Consider the following 14,011-nt stretch of genomic DNA (forward strand, 5'->3'; position numbering starts at 1 on the left):
GATTCATAACAATAATATTTCAATTTGGGCTTTCACTTTAATCGATTTAATTTTCACCAAAATTCTTAGCCCAAAGAAAAACCCAGAAGGATACAAACTCCAACTGAATCTTAAAACCCAGCTAATAAAGAGAGAAAAAGAATTGAAGAAGGCTAGTGTTTCTTCATTTTCTTTTGCTTACTCAATTCTGTATATCGTTTTAAGCAAAGTAAATTCTATATTTCCTTTAAAATCTCTGTCTATTTTCTTTTAATCTCAACTCTTTGTTATTCTTTTGTTCACAAGGCAAGAAATCTTTGAAGACTGTTTCCTTGAAGCTTCCAATCGTGAGGTATGTGCCAAAGATCTGACTTTCTTTTTTGTTATTGTTTTAAGCTGAGTTATTATCGATCAGTTAATTGCAATGTCTGTCATGGTAATGTAGTAAATTAGTGTATCTGCATATAATTTGCAATTGCATCTTATTGAAACCTCAGCGTTGATTTTTTCTTTTTGTGTATTTGTGGAGTTCATCTTCTTTTAATGTTTGATTATTGTACTTCTGTATCCAAATGGAAGTGGGCTTTTGTTATTTAATTCAACTACGGTTTTGAATACCCTTATAGTGCATTTTTGCTAAAGTTTCATGCGTTTATTAGGATACAAGACAAATGTCTGCTTATGGTTACAGAAACAAAATTAGTGGTTTTTTTTTTTTTTGCAATATATCATGACATGATTCTCCTAGTTCCTTTAATCAAGCTCAGCCTGTGTATTTTCTAAGAGCTTATTTTATTTAGATCATACTTGAAAAATCAATTAAAATTGCCGTACCATAATTTAAGAAGAATGCGTATTATATAATTCTCAGAGGTAGAGTGATATGTAGGCCTGAACTCTGTTCTCATCTGCAAACTTAGAATATCCCAATCGTAATACAGTGCAAAAAGAAAATGGGGACTGCAGTGGGATTGGCACCGGGGCTGTCAAGGAAGCTAAAGAAAGTGTTGGAATGTCGTACAGATACACCAGATCTAGTGGCATCATTAGATGCACTCTCCACATTCTACTCTGACAATACTCCTCAAGCTCGCCGCAATCTCAGATCCACCATTGAGAAACGCTCTCTCCATATTAATCTTCAGTTTCTCCAGGCCTCCAATGCTGCTCAGCTGGTCACTATTTCCTAATCCATCCATCTCTTTCTACATAAGTAAGAGATTCTTTACATTATTCTTAAACATTTTTTTCCCCTTTAGGCTTTGGATCGTGTAGAGGAGGAGGTCAATTCACTTGCTGAATGCTGTGACAAGTATGCAATTGCATTTTTTTTTTTCTAATAGTAACATAGCGCTGAGGGTAATAATTTAGAGAAGATCTTTTTCTTCTATAGTTATGGTGTTATGAACTGATTGATTTTACAACATATATACATTGTTAGGATTGCAAAGGCTTTGAACAGTTGTAGTGCTAGCACAGGTGATATCATCAGTACCACTGAGAGGCTTAAACAGGAACTTGAAGTTACTACACAAAGGCAAGAGATTGTATCATGTTTTCTTCGCGATTATCAGCTCTCTAATGAAGAGGTTTTATTTTATTCTATTTACCTTTCTTTTGCTATTGAAACTTAATTAAACAGTATTTTTTCACATTTATATTTACTTTTAGTTTATCTCTCATTTTGTAGATAAATGCATTAAGAGAGGAAGAGTTAAATGAAAATTTCTTCAAGGCGCTTTCTCATGTTCAAGAAATTCATGCCAATTGCAAAATACTACTACGCACGCATCACCAGGTAGAACAATATAAATGCTTTTGGTCAACTATAATTGTACTTTCATTTAATCTTTGATAATCAACTGTTAAGAATTGATTCCATGCAACTGGATCTATTTTTGAATGACTTAAGAGTATTATATGATTGCTGAAACCAAATCATAAAGGCATAAAGTAAAAAAAGGTGTGCTCCTTTAGGATGGAACCTATTTACTTTTTCTGGTGTAACAGACTGTTGCTCAAAGTGGTGCTTGTATATATAAGATTTTAGTCTGTCCTGGTCATCCAGTTATTTCAGATTTTCTTTTTCGGTTCTAATTTATGTTGAATCATTTCCCTTTTATTCATCTCCTTGCTTTTACTGCTATTATCTATAAAAGAAAAATAGTAATTAACTAATTGATTTGGGGGCATCTCCAGCGTGCTGGTTTGGAGCTGATGGATATGATGGCAGTGTACCAAGAAGGAGCCTACGAACGTCTATGCAGGTGAAGCTTCTCTTACTTCCAACATGCTTGCTCAAGCATGTAAATCTCCCTTCCTCTTCCTTGTCATTCTGCTTTGTCTTTTAATTATTGTTCCTTATGCATCATGGGATGTGCTGCTAGCCCAGATATGAATGTGATGGAAAACTGATTACTGAGTTATGTAAGTTGTATACATATGGAAACATTAGGGCTTTTAGAGCCTAAGCTTTATGAAGTTGATGTTTTGTACTCTATCTAGCTCCTATACTGGAGAAGCATGCTAAAGGCTCTGTCAGGCCAGCTGCTCTCATAGATAGCAATTTTGAAAGTGTCATTTTGTACTATGTTTTCTTGTTGTCTCTAGAATAGTATTCAGATTAACAAAGACACAATCGGAACTAGTTCTAACAGAAACATGGATTCTTTATCTGTTCATTATTGTTCAGAATTGGGAACTTGTTTTTTTTGTAAAGTTGTATGTATCATCCATATCTAGATGACTTTGCTTCTGTAGCTTAGAGAATGTTATTTCACTTGATTTATAGGTGGGTTCAGGCAGAGTGTAGGAAATTGGGTGATGCTGATAATCCTGAAGTCAGTGAGCTTTTAAGAACAGCAGTCCGCTGCCTCAAAGAAAGACCTGTCCTTTTCAAGTATTGTGCAGAAGAGGTGATTCTCATGTGACCAAGCTGAATGATTTATAGCTGAAATTGTAGTTGCATGTTACGGGATCTTGCTTACTGACCATACAGGTAGCAAATATGAGGCATAACGCACTGTTTAGAAGATTTATCAGTGCTCTTACACGTGGAGGTCCTGGTGGAATGCCTAGACCAATAGAGGTTCATGCACATGATCCATTACGATATGTTGGTGACATGCTAGGGTGGTTACATCAGGTCTGGGTTTAAGACTGTTTAAATGATTTCTTATCTTGTTTTCTGTTTTATATTTTGGCTTTTGTGGATAAGGAAAAAAATTTCTTATGGAAGATCAATAATGATTCATTGCTTTACTTGCAGGCCTTGGCATCTGAACGAGAACTCGTTCTTGTGTTATTTGATCCTGATGCTGTGCTAGATACTGGGTCCACTGCAAATCGATTGTCTAAGAGTACAGAGAACGGTGCTGGAAAGATAGAGTCAGACTTAACATTTGTATTAGATAGAATTTTCGAAGGAGTTTGCCGGCCTTTTAAAGTTAGAGTTGAACAAGTTTTGCAGTCACAGCCTAGCCTTATAGTTGCATATAAACTGAGCATTACCCTGGAATTTTACAGCTACACTGTGAGTTAAGCTTCACCCATCTTTCTTTTGTCCCCATTGTTTAGTATAAGAGCCCAAACAGTAGTTAAAATTGATCTAATTTTATATTTGAGTGCTTGAATTTGACCTTTGCTTTTGCGATCATGTGCTTATTCAGCCTAATAATTTTTGCTCAAGTTCACATATCTAGTTTCTCACTGGAAATACTGGCCAGAATTTCTGAAGTGAGAAGGGATATTGGGGAGGGGGAGAGAAAGAGAGAGGACAGAAGACAAAAGAAAAAACAGGAGAATTGTGAAAAATTAATAAAAAATCCAAGTAGCATGCCCTTTTATACATCTTTTTGCTGTTTTTCTCCTTTGATCTTATTTGAAAAATTAAAAGTAAGCCCACAATCTCTACTTTATTATTCCGATGAATGAATCAGATAGATACACTTGATTAGAAATCATTTATCTGCTAAGCACATAATTGAAGCAAGAAAGATCAATTAGTTAATAAAACAAAGATAAAGTTCTAACATTGCTTGTAAACATTTCCACTTTTTTTAATATAATAATGCTATAGATGTCAGATTTGCTTGGGAGAGATACAGCTCTCTGTAGTACTCTCTGGATGCTCAAAGAGGCTGCTCAGAAAACATTTTTTGACATTCTGAAAAGTCGGGGAGAGAAGCTTCTACGTTATCCTCCCCTTGTTGCTATTGATCTTTCTCCGCCAGAAGCCGTGAGGGAAGGAGTCTCTGTTCTACTTGAAATAATTGAGACTCATAACAGCATGATGATACCTGCGTCAGAGAAAAAGTCTGATTTTGATTCAGTGATATCTGCCATTCTTGATCCTATTATTCAGGTATATTTGCTTTTGTTGATAATCATTAAAATTGAGTTGCACTTGGCTGACTTGAATCAGGCCCCATTCTTTCAAATAATAACTGTCATGAAGTTTACAGATACTTGATATTTGCTAAAATCATTTTTGACACAAATTTTGTATATCCTCCTGAGAAAAATTTAAGTACACAATTTGAGCTAAAGTAGTGGCAGAGCCAGAATCCGCAATATGGATATTGTCAGGAGAAGATTTAGGTCCCTACTAAATCATTACAGGAATAAAATAACTATAAAATTTAAAAAGAAAAAGATCAAGCCATCGCTTTTAGCTTTTTTGTCAACTGTGCCATTGTCTCTTATGGCATACCCCTGCTCTTTCAGCTGTTCTTTGGTGATCAATTAAGTATAGGTATACATGCCATGGATGTGGAATTGGAATATATATTGAGAATAATGCAAGAGAAAGTGGTGGATTAACGTCTGAGACTCTGAGTGGGAGAAAAAGAATTGAGAATTGAGAGCAAAACTGTAGAGTAGAAACAATTTAGAAGAGGCCAGTTTTGTCTAATTGGCTCAGAATCCATGAATTTAGACGAGCTGTTAAGAGAAGTGATTTTATCATGAGTGATCATAATTGGAAAACTAAGTTAAAGATCACACCATCTTACAATTTTTATTGTCTTGATGAATTACTAAGCTATGTTGAAATCTCATTGTTTGAGTTAAAGAAAAACAAATAGGATAAACTATTTTCATATTTCTGTGGAATGTTTTTGATTACTTGCCAAGTGTCAAGTTTCCCATGTTAGTACTGATGAGTTGTGTCTTGAGTTGGATGTTATTCAATTGCATATTTGGTTTGCAACTGGCCTAATCTTTTGAACATGCCAAAAAATTATTCTTATGTAATTGCTAAGGACTTATTTTCAAAGTTTTTTTCAAGTTATTCTACGGTCGTATCCTCTTGCAATAAACCACACCTACACCTAGAAGGATTTGAGCTCAAGTTCTAGTGTTAATTCCATGCCCTATCAGCTGGGTGTGATCTCCTGTGAACTAAGTCAAACTATAATCTGTAATATCTGATAACTATTTTTGCAATCTGATATAAATCTAATTGCATCTAATCATTGCAGATGTGTGAGCAAGCGGCAGAGGCACACAAGTCCAAGGGTGCTGCCCACTTGTCAAGAAGAAGAACAAGTTCAGACTCTGGCCAAATTAATAAATCTTCAGTTGATGCACTCTTGTCAAATAGCAACTCTGCCCCAACCTCTCAGGTTCATACTTCCTGTTTTCTGCTTTTGTTTTTGCAAACTCGAGATTCAAACATCGGAGGATCTCATCTTTACTTTCGGTGGATATGTTGATGTGCTTCAAATGTTTTGAGGCATTAAATATTTGATGCATTCTTCTAACCTAATGTTAGAAGAAATTCTTGCATGGTTTAATTTTCAAGCTATAACCATTTTTTATTTAAACATTCTTTCTTTCCATCATATATTGTATCCCACTAAAGCTAAAGGAAAACTTTGTGCTGCAAGTGGATATTCCTTTTTCGGCACATGATAAGTTATTAATTGGTCTTCAGAATTTGGTTTTTGATGATCCAATTTTTGCATTTAGATGTATCTGGATCATTTTACCGAGACCAAGATAGAGAGAGAGGGCGGCAATTTAGTCTATATTCTTCGCTGCAGTCCTTAATTTTTGACTGATCCTTCTGAATCCTGGAATTTTTTGACTGAATGATACCCAGGGTCCACTGTGATTGTGTATAAGTGGGCTATTGGAAGCTGTCCGTGTCATTATAACATGAGATGATGATTTGCAATTGCATCTCAGCAAGTATCTTCAAAAATAGCAGAGGGAAGCTAGGACCATATTCTTTTCACCCTCCTTTCTTCATGACAGACACATATCATATCACCTTCTAAACATCCTCTCTCCTGCGCACATCACCCTTTAATCATCATTTCTGATGATTGCAGGAGACAGTGAAAGTGAAGATGACATTTTTTGCTTTAATGTGATGCAAGTTGTCCAAAAATAATGTGATGAAACTCTGCTATTATGAACTCTTCAAAATGGCTTTCTCATTGCTTAACATAATGGGGATCCATGCAGAATAGTGAAACACCTTCGAAGATATTCCTCATCAACTGCTTGTGTGCCATCCAACAACCACTATACAGGCATGAAATTGCAGCTGACTATGTAAAGAAACTTGGAGCGATGATAGAAAATCACATGCATGCTCTTGTGGCAAAAGAAGCTGATGCCATTCTGAGAAGATGCGGCTTGTCTAATAAGATGTCCCACTTTCAGAATTCACTAAACAATGAAGCTGGGGATGCAGTAGTCGGTATTCCACTTGCACAGATTGAAGACACTTCTCCAGCCGCTCTTTCAGAGTCTCTGAGGGCTTTCTTTGGACTCATATTGGGAAGCGGGAGTCCCCTTCCTGAATTTGAGCAAATGCAGGTTCCAAAATTGCGTTCTGAAGCTTGTCTGTTGTTAGCAAGGTCACTTGCTGAGGCTTACGAGCTTATATACACAGCAATTATGGATCCCAAGAATGGCTACTCAGGACCGAAATCATTGGCAAGGCACCCGCCAGATCAGATAAGGACCATCCTAGGCATATGAAGATCTGCAGAGTGAAATTTATTTCTGTTTCTTTTTTTCTACTTATTTGAGTTTAACAGAGATAAGTCGTCAGTTCCATTTTGATATATTTTGTTGATATACAAGTATAGGAAATTGCTGGAGTGCTCATGATATAGCATCTCCATCATTTGTCGAAATTGATATATGTATCATGAAAATTTTTATAGTAAAATTGGAGTGCCGACCTGTGCTTGCATGTAAAACATAACTCATATTACTGATCGTTTTTCTGGATCAAACATTTTCTGTCTGCTCTATTTGCTTCAATAGTTGAATCTCCATCTCGACCCCTCTTGACCGGAGGGGAGCATGATGTTCATCTGTGTAAAAATTATATTCCCTTTCGAAAATTCAAAAGGAAGTAAGGCCTTTTTTTCTTTTAAATATCTATCATAGTTCAAAAATCTCTACCGATTTTAATACAGCGGTGATTTCTTTTTAATATTATTACTTACGCCTATGAGATAATGACACACATTCTCTCTCTCAATCAGTCTTGTATTTTGGTAAACTAATCATTGAAAACATGTTACGTGGCGCTATTCCGTAGAAGTGTGAAAAAGTAAAAGAAGAAAATCTAGTACAGCAACTGACTCTCAAAGGTTTGTTTCTGCAACATTTTCATTAGTCTTCATGCTCAAGCCTCTCAATTTTCATCCGCCATGAATCTTTTCACAACTCTTATCGAACCTAAAACTTTCTTTAATGTCAACTCATCCCCAATCTCCAAAAGGGTTTCTGTATTTTTCCCTGTTAGACTTCCACTTACCATCACCAAATGTTCAAGAGCTAATGTTCCATTAGCAGCTGAAGCTACTACTCGCCCTTCTCCTCCTCCTCCTCCTCCTCCTCCTCCTCCTCCTGTAGTTGCACCAAAGATGCAGGCTATAGAAGAGGAAATAGAGAAGGTCTATTATGCTTGTGATTTTACATCTCGATATGAATAAATTTGTTTTCAAGTTCTTTTTTCCTAAATGATTGTGTGTAGGTTATCTATCGATGCCGCTTCTTGGCGATTTTTGGTGTTTGGGGCTCTTTGTTAGGATCCTTCCTGTGTTTTGTCAAGGTAAAGTTCCTCAGTTTATCCTTTTATTTTGTTTATAGCTTAATTTAGTGTAACCCTTGTATGATACTTAGTTGCGATTTTTATGGGAAGAAGCAAGACCAATTTTTCTTTTTCAGAGAGGAAAAAAAAAGGGTTAGAAGTTATTCTTGGAGTTCAAAATGGAGGTTTTATGTTTTCCAGACCTTACTTCAAAAGTGAAGCTAATTATGCCCTTAAAAATGGAGACCATTTAATTACATTTCTTAATTACTTTGATATGCATGCAGGGATGCACTTATGTTGGGTCATCTTTTATGGAATACTTTGTGAATCGTGGCAAAGTGATTTTATTGCTGGTAGAGGCCATAGGTGAGTACAATTTGATTGGTTCTCCATTCCCTTTTGGTGTTTTGTTCAACTTATAATTGTAAATTTGCTCATTCTTTTATATGCTCGTCTTTTTGCACGTCAAGTTTTGCAGCAAACAGAAAGAAAATATAGTTTATTTTATCTGATGTGGGAAACTGTCTTTGGGTCGTTATAGTACACTTTAACTCAACTTAGCCTTAATTGCAAATTAGTTGGCATCACCTATATGGATCCTTTTCCTGAATTCCACACTATTTAGGTTAATGGTGTACAGCTAAGTGACTAGTGCGAGGAGCAGAGGGGAAATGAATACGTTGTTGGTTTATTATTCTGAGTATAAAAGAGATAAAGTGAACATGGATAACCGAAATGAGCAGAAAATATGAAGTCAGTAATTCACGTGTATGTTCTGATCATCTGTTCTGTAAACCTGGGATTATAGCAAGATAGACTTGTAAATTGGTTGAGATTGGCAGTGCAGGAAGTCATGTCTCATGGTAGAGCTAGTCACCATAAATAAGTCACAGCCATGGTGTAGGAAGAGATGGTAGTACAATGTTATGAATTCTTAATTATTTGTCTTCCTTTGTTGGAGGTGTGAGTTTAGTCTAGAGGGAGGATTTAAACGTGCTGCTGGGGCTAGAAATGAACTGTGAGAGTTTTCTAGCATAGTAAGAATAACTGATAAAATGTGCTTCTCTGCACCATTTTCCTTCTTTTCCTGCTGTTTTCCCTATGTTGATTGAACTTTTTATCTTAACAGTAGAAAGAATGTGAAAGGGCCTTTTTATCTTGTCAAGAAATTCCTCTATTCTAGTTTTACATTTTATATTTGATCTTCCACCGCCCCCCTCCCTGTGAGCATGTAACATTTTTCTTGCTATTTATGTTCTCAAGAGTGAGATGAAATCAAAACATATTCTGAAGCTCAGCAACACAAGAAGAAACTCCATGAAAATATCTGTGAACTTCGATTTTCTCTTTCCAGATCTTCTCTCTGCTATTTTTGACTTCTTAATTTTTTGCTATAACTGGTTACAGTGTCTCTCAACTCGGGGCAAAAATTAATGTTCTTGATGCAATGGAAACTGGGTTCCTATTTTACTTTTTAGTTATTGCTAACCCCTTGGGTAATGCGTTTTCTGCTACCATTTTTATGTCAATGATCATACTGCTTTTCTGTTTACTCCCTACCCCGCCATCCTTCTCTTCTCTATACTTTCCCACCGTGTCAGTGTCATTTATGCTTTTAAATCAAATTATTTGCCACACTAAATATTTCCTTTTTCAACAATGTAAATGATTTAAGGCTACTGGTAACACAACTAAATCCCTCAAAAGAAAATTTCATTTCTCAGATGTTGACTATAATGTTTGCATAAGCTGAATCTCTTGTACCAAATTAGAATAGAAAATGGATTATGTAAAGTGTAAACAATGCTAGACATACAACTCCATTGAACCCAGGAGCATTTCAACTGTGTCCAACATTGGTTTATATGTAGCATTGGCTTTTGGATAGCTGATTCTACTACAAACTTGAAACCTGGGCATGATGATCCTGTAGGAGGGGTCAAAGTACTATTCAGAATTGCTGGATGTAAATTGGATCAACATTCATATCCTAATTATTCTCAACATATGTTTTTCTTCTTGTTTTCTTTTTTCATGTTACATATATATAACACATACTGCTCTCTGAGTCAGAATTTCCTGATCAAGTTACCGATAATCATTTTATTGCACTTTCAGATGTCTATCTTTTAGGAACAGTTATGCTGGTCTTTGGAATGGGTCTATATGAGCTCTTTGTTAGCAATCTGGACACTGCAAAGTTGTTTTCAGGGGATAGAGTACCTAATAGATCAAACCTATTTGGATTATTCACCTTAAAGGTAAGTCTGAAACAACTTCCAAATCTTCATCAGCGGCAGTAATCTAATGCATCTAACATTTCGTAGAATCCGAAGCTTTGTTGCAGAAATATGAAATTTTCTGATATAATATCAGTTAGTTAATAAATAAATTGTTTTCACCTGATGTGCAGGAACGGCCAAGATGGTTAGAAATAAAGACAGTAAATGATCTGAAAACGAAGCTAGGCCATGTCATAGTAATGCTGCTTCTGATTGGTTTCTTTGAGAAAAGTAAGACAGCAGTTATACAGTCTCCCATGGATTTACTTTGCTTCTCGGCTGCTGTCTTCCTTTGCTCTGGTTGCCTCTACTTATTATCTAAGCTCCATGGCTAAACTGATATGTATATTTTTCCTTCCTTTTTGTCTTAACCCTGATGACAAATGATTTTAGAATATAGTTAGAAAGTAAGATGCATGATCATGTCAATATGCATGTGTTGTAGAGTTCTATTACAAATTCATGTCATCAAAGGAAATGGTGAGATTCTAACTCTGATGCTCACTGCTGAAACAGGCTTACCTTATTTACGGCTGTCTTAATTCTTTGGCTTTGCTTTCTTTTTCCTAACAATAGGGAACAAAAAAGAAGAAAGCAAAATAAAAAACAAGAATTCTTTCTAAAGAGTATAATTCCCATTAATTAGTAGTTGATAAAATTATATGTATAAATATTTGAGAGTACTAACTAGAAAGATATTATCAAACATAACACATAACTATTATTACTATTGAGATGTATCCCCAATTAGACTGTTCATCAGCAAAGTATGTTAAAAATTAGCATCAGGATTTAAGTTGAAAGTTCTAAAATCTTTTAAATTGCAAAATATAAAATTTTCTTTTAATATGTAGCAAATCAAAATCGAACACACTTTTGTAGAAGTCAACGGCTGGCTGCAGCAGAGGAAGCTTCTTCCTTCCTGATATCAGTCTTTTAAAGTTAGAGTGTCGATTTCCTCCTTTCAGAAGGAATATTACTTTCCAGATGGGATAGCAGCCACCACAATCCAAACATTACAATTTGCATATAAAGTAATAATAAACGAAATGCAACCTTCACTAGAAAAGACATTTAACAATCACATTGCACCTCGTTTGGCCCTTTTCAATAATTTTACTTCATCAGTTTCCACCTAAAATCAGCAATGACAACAAATAATAATAATAAAATTGTTACTTTTTCACCACTGATACAGGCACAAAGCACTTTGAGACACTGGTAAGAGACCTTTTTTTCTAAAAAATATATGATAAGAAAACTTAAAATTTAATCGTTTGACCCAATTGAGAATATTTTATCCTAATGATAACTGAAATCAAATCAAAAGAATCGATTCAGTTTCTACCTTGCTCCATTAGGATTGCTATTTATACCCGATGAGTATACATGTTAGCCGTACCTACTGGACATGTCCAATGCAATATGACAGCCGTTTTTTAACACAGTAACTGTATTTTGGTGTTGCATGCTCTTTCACTTTCGTTCTGTTCAAAGCGGTCTCTGTTGGATGCTCTGATATATCCAATCCAAATATGGGTTGAGACATTTTTGCTTTTTAATTTGCGCACTCAACCATAACTGGTTCGTGTTCAGTTCATTAACTTGGGATTATTAATTAGAAAGATAAAACTTGACTTTACTAAAAATGAAGTAGATATTATATTGCTATATTAGTTAACCGGTTGGCCTCTCTCTTTCCCTTTTCGTCGAAGGAGGAGGATGGATGACTAAGAAGCTACGTAGAGTATCTCTCCTTCAAAGCAACAGAAAAACTTCTTCAGAAGAAAGCTTCAAATACCACAAAGGAATGCACCATACCAGAGTACTTCCTCTTCTATTCCTTGAGTAAGCTCCAAGACTCCACCTTCTACACCTCATCCTTTATTCTCTTTTTTTTTTTCTCTTCATCTTCTACTCTGTACTTCTGTCCCACAAGGCACGCTATAGTACCACTGACAATACTGTTTGCTCCTCCGCCATGGAGAAACATCAATATGTATTCTTGCTTTTCTTCTCTATAATTATAGTCTCGCTGGGCCTCGTTTCTTTCGTCTCTTGTATCATCGCCGAGTCCAAGAAAGTCGAGGTAACTTTAGAATGATCATAACCCATCTTCTTTCGTTTCTTAATCTATTCTTGTCGTCGTTGAATCAGTTATGCAAACAAGTTAATTTTGTGAATGGGGCTCTTGTGTGCTTGAATGTTTTGTAGAAGGAAGATGTCAAGTTGGATAATAAACTTTGTTATTTGCCTGAAAGTAGGGCTTTGGGGTTTGGAATTGCAGCACTGGCATGCTTGATCGTTGCTCAAACCATAGGGAACGTGGTAATTTGCTGCAATTTGTGCTTGAGAAAGGATGGAGATACTTGCAAGGCTAGGAAAGCAAAGACTGCCACAGCATTTCTGGTTTTGTCCTGGTAGGTACTCCCAGGCCTATCATTGTTTGTTGTGCTAGTCCTTTCCTTTGCTAAAACACGAGCGGCTTTGAAACTTATAAAACCAGACAACTAAACCTAAACTTGTTTGTATCCGTAACTATTCAGCAAAAAGATACCGACCTGTGTCTCCTGAATTTTTTTGTGAATTCAAGATCCTGTTAATTTAAAATGAAGTCATCTACTCATTGCAAGTTTAGGTTCAAACCATCTTAATATATCATATATAAGTTTAAAATATCCTAATTGTTGGGTTGTTATTTTATGGATATCCTCCGTTTGTTCTCTATATTCAATATTGCATTTAAATAGACAAACAAGAGCGAAATGGGGCCTTGTGATAGGACACAGGTTTTCATCCAGAATGATCTCTAGTATAGAAGAATCTGCAAAAGAACATGGGACAGCTGTAGATGCTCATGTTCTTAAGACATATTATGGGATTCAATGCCTAAAGACAGTAGTTTAAGTCATAAATGAAACATGGTTTTTAATGATGTCGGTTTTTTTTGTTAAAAAAAAAATTTGCAGGGTCAGCTTCGGGGCTGCAGCCATATTATTAAGCACAGCCACAAGCATGGGCAGAGAGCAGGAGTATGGAAAAGGATGGCTAGACCAGGAGTGCTACCTGGTTAAAGATGGAGTCTATTTTGGGTCAGGTTTTCTGGTCCTGCTTTCTATAGCAGCCACACTTGTCTCGGTCCTATTCAGTATCAGAAAAACACAGGGTGAACAAGGAAGAAAAATACATGCACAAGTTGTATAAAAATGAGATAAGATATCTAAACCATTTTTTGTGGACAGAGCCAATCAACTGCCGAAACGCATACATACCCTTTTTGAGGCCAATTCAGATTATTTTATACTGAGAAAAAAGAAATTGAAGTTACACAATCACACAGTTTTTAATTGATCATTCCAAAAGCGTCTTATTTATAATTACTAATCATTACATCTCCAAGTGATTGGTAAGAGTTCCACTTCTCGTCGCCGAAGGCAGTACCAAAACTGAAGGCAGTCATGTTAAACATCCAATTCAAGCAAAGTTTCTTATGATAAACAACAATTGATAATAAAATAATAATAATAGATAATAGATAATAGATAATACTAAGCAGAAGCTGTCAATTTTCAATCCAATTGATGTGTCAGAGACTCGGCCGAATCGGGCGATTACCAATAAAGATCTCAATTGCTATGAGCCTTGGATAGGTTCAAAACCGCCCACGTTTAAACAATTTGAACATAAG

At 35.8% G+C, this 14,011-nt stretch overlaps 3 protein-coding genes across 11 annotated transcripts; all 3 read left to right on the plus strand.

Annotated features, from left to right (window-relative positions):
* Nucleotides 1-7,232, plus strand: LOC8280144 (conserved oligomeric Golgi complex subunit 6). 7 transcript variants are annotated; one of them, XM_048374898.1, is made up of 13 exons: nt 1-151; nt 286-331; nt 921-1,154; nt 1,239-1,291; nt 1,421-1,568; nt 1,670-1,777; nt 2,179-2,246; nt 2,771-2,894; nt 2,978-3,124; nt 3,248-3,511; nt 4,058-4,342; nt 5,460-5,603; nt 6,451-7,232. In XM_048374898.1, the coding sequence occupies exons 3-13, from the start codon at nt 933-935 to the stop codon at nt 6,970-6,972; spliced, it is 2,085 nt and encodes a 694-aa protein (XP_048230855.1). In that variant the 5' UTR covers nt 1-151; nt 286-331; nt 921-932; the 3' UTR covers nt 6,973-7,232. The 7 variants fall into 7 exon arrangements, with proteins under 7 accessions (XP_048230855.1, XP_048230856.1, XP_025013234.1 ...); XM_048374899.1 differs by lacking the exon at nt 1-151 and having other exon boundaries at nt 158-331; nt 851-1,154; XM_025157466.2 differs by lacking the exon at nt 1-151 and having other exon boundaries at nt 158-331; nt 869-1,154.
* Nucleotides 7,233-7,542: 310 nt separating this feature from the next.
* LOC8280143 lies at nt 7,543-10,849 on the plus strand. Its single transcript, XM_015719570.3, has 5 exons — nt 7,543-7,901; nt 7,982-8,059; nt 8,326-8,407; nt 10,160-10,302; nt 10,455-10,849. Exons 1-5 carry the CDS (start codon nt 7,656-7,658, stop codon nt 10,656-10,658), a joined length of 753 nt encoding a protein of 250 aa, XP_015575056.1. The 5' UTR covers nt 7,543-7,655; the 3' UTR covers nt 10,659-10,849.
* A 764-nt stretch (nt 10,850-11,613) lies between these two features.
* On the plus strand, nt 11,614-13,677 carry LOC107261303 (protein MODIFYING WALL LIGNIN-1-like). 3 transcript variants are annotated; one of them, XM_048374904.1, is made up of 4 exons: nt 11,614-11,907; nt 12,039-12,171; nt 12,588-12,743; nt 13,293-13,677. In XM_048374904.1, the coding sequence occupies exons 2-4, from the start codon at nt 12,050-12,052 to the stop codon at nt 13,525-13,527; spliced, it is 513 nt and encodes a 170-aa protein (XP_048230861.1). In that variant the 5' UTR covers nt 11,614-11,907; nt 12,039-12,049; the 3' UTR covers nt 13,528-13,677. The 3 variants fall into 3 exon arrangements, with proteins under 3 accessions (XP_048230861.1, XP_048230860.1, XP_015575136.1); XM_048374903.1 differs by having other exon boundaries at nt 11,617-12,171; XM_015719650.3 differs by having other exon boundaries at nt 11,643-12,412; nt 12,538-12,743.
* Nucleotides 13,678-14,011: the final 334 nt, after the last annotated feature.

Source organism: Ricinus communis, chromosome 5 (genome assembly GCF_019578655.1).
Source record: "Ricinus communis isolate WT05 ecotype wild-type chromosome 5, ASM1957865v1, whole genome shotgun sequence".
NCBI lineage: Eukaryota > Viridiplantae > Streptophyta > Magnoliopsida > Malpighiales > Euphorbiaceae > Ricinus > Ricinus communis.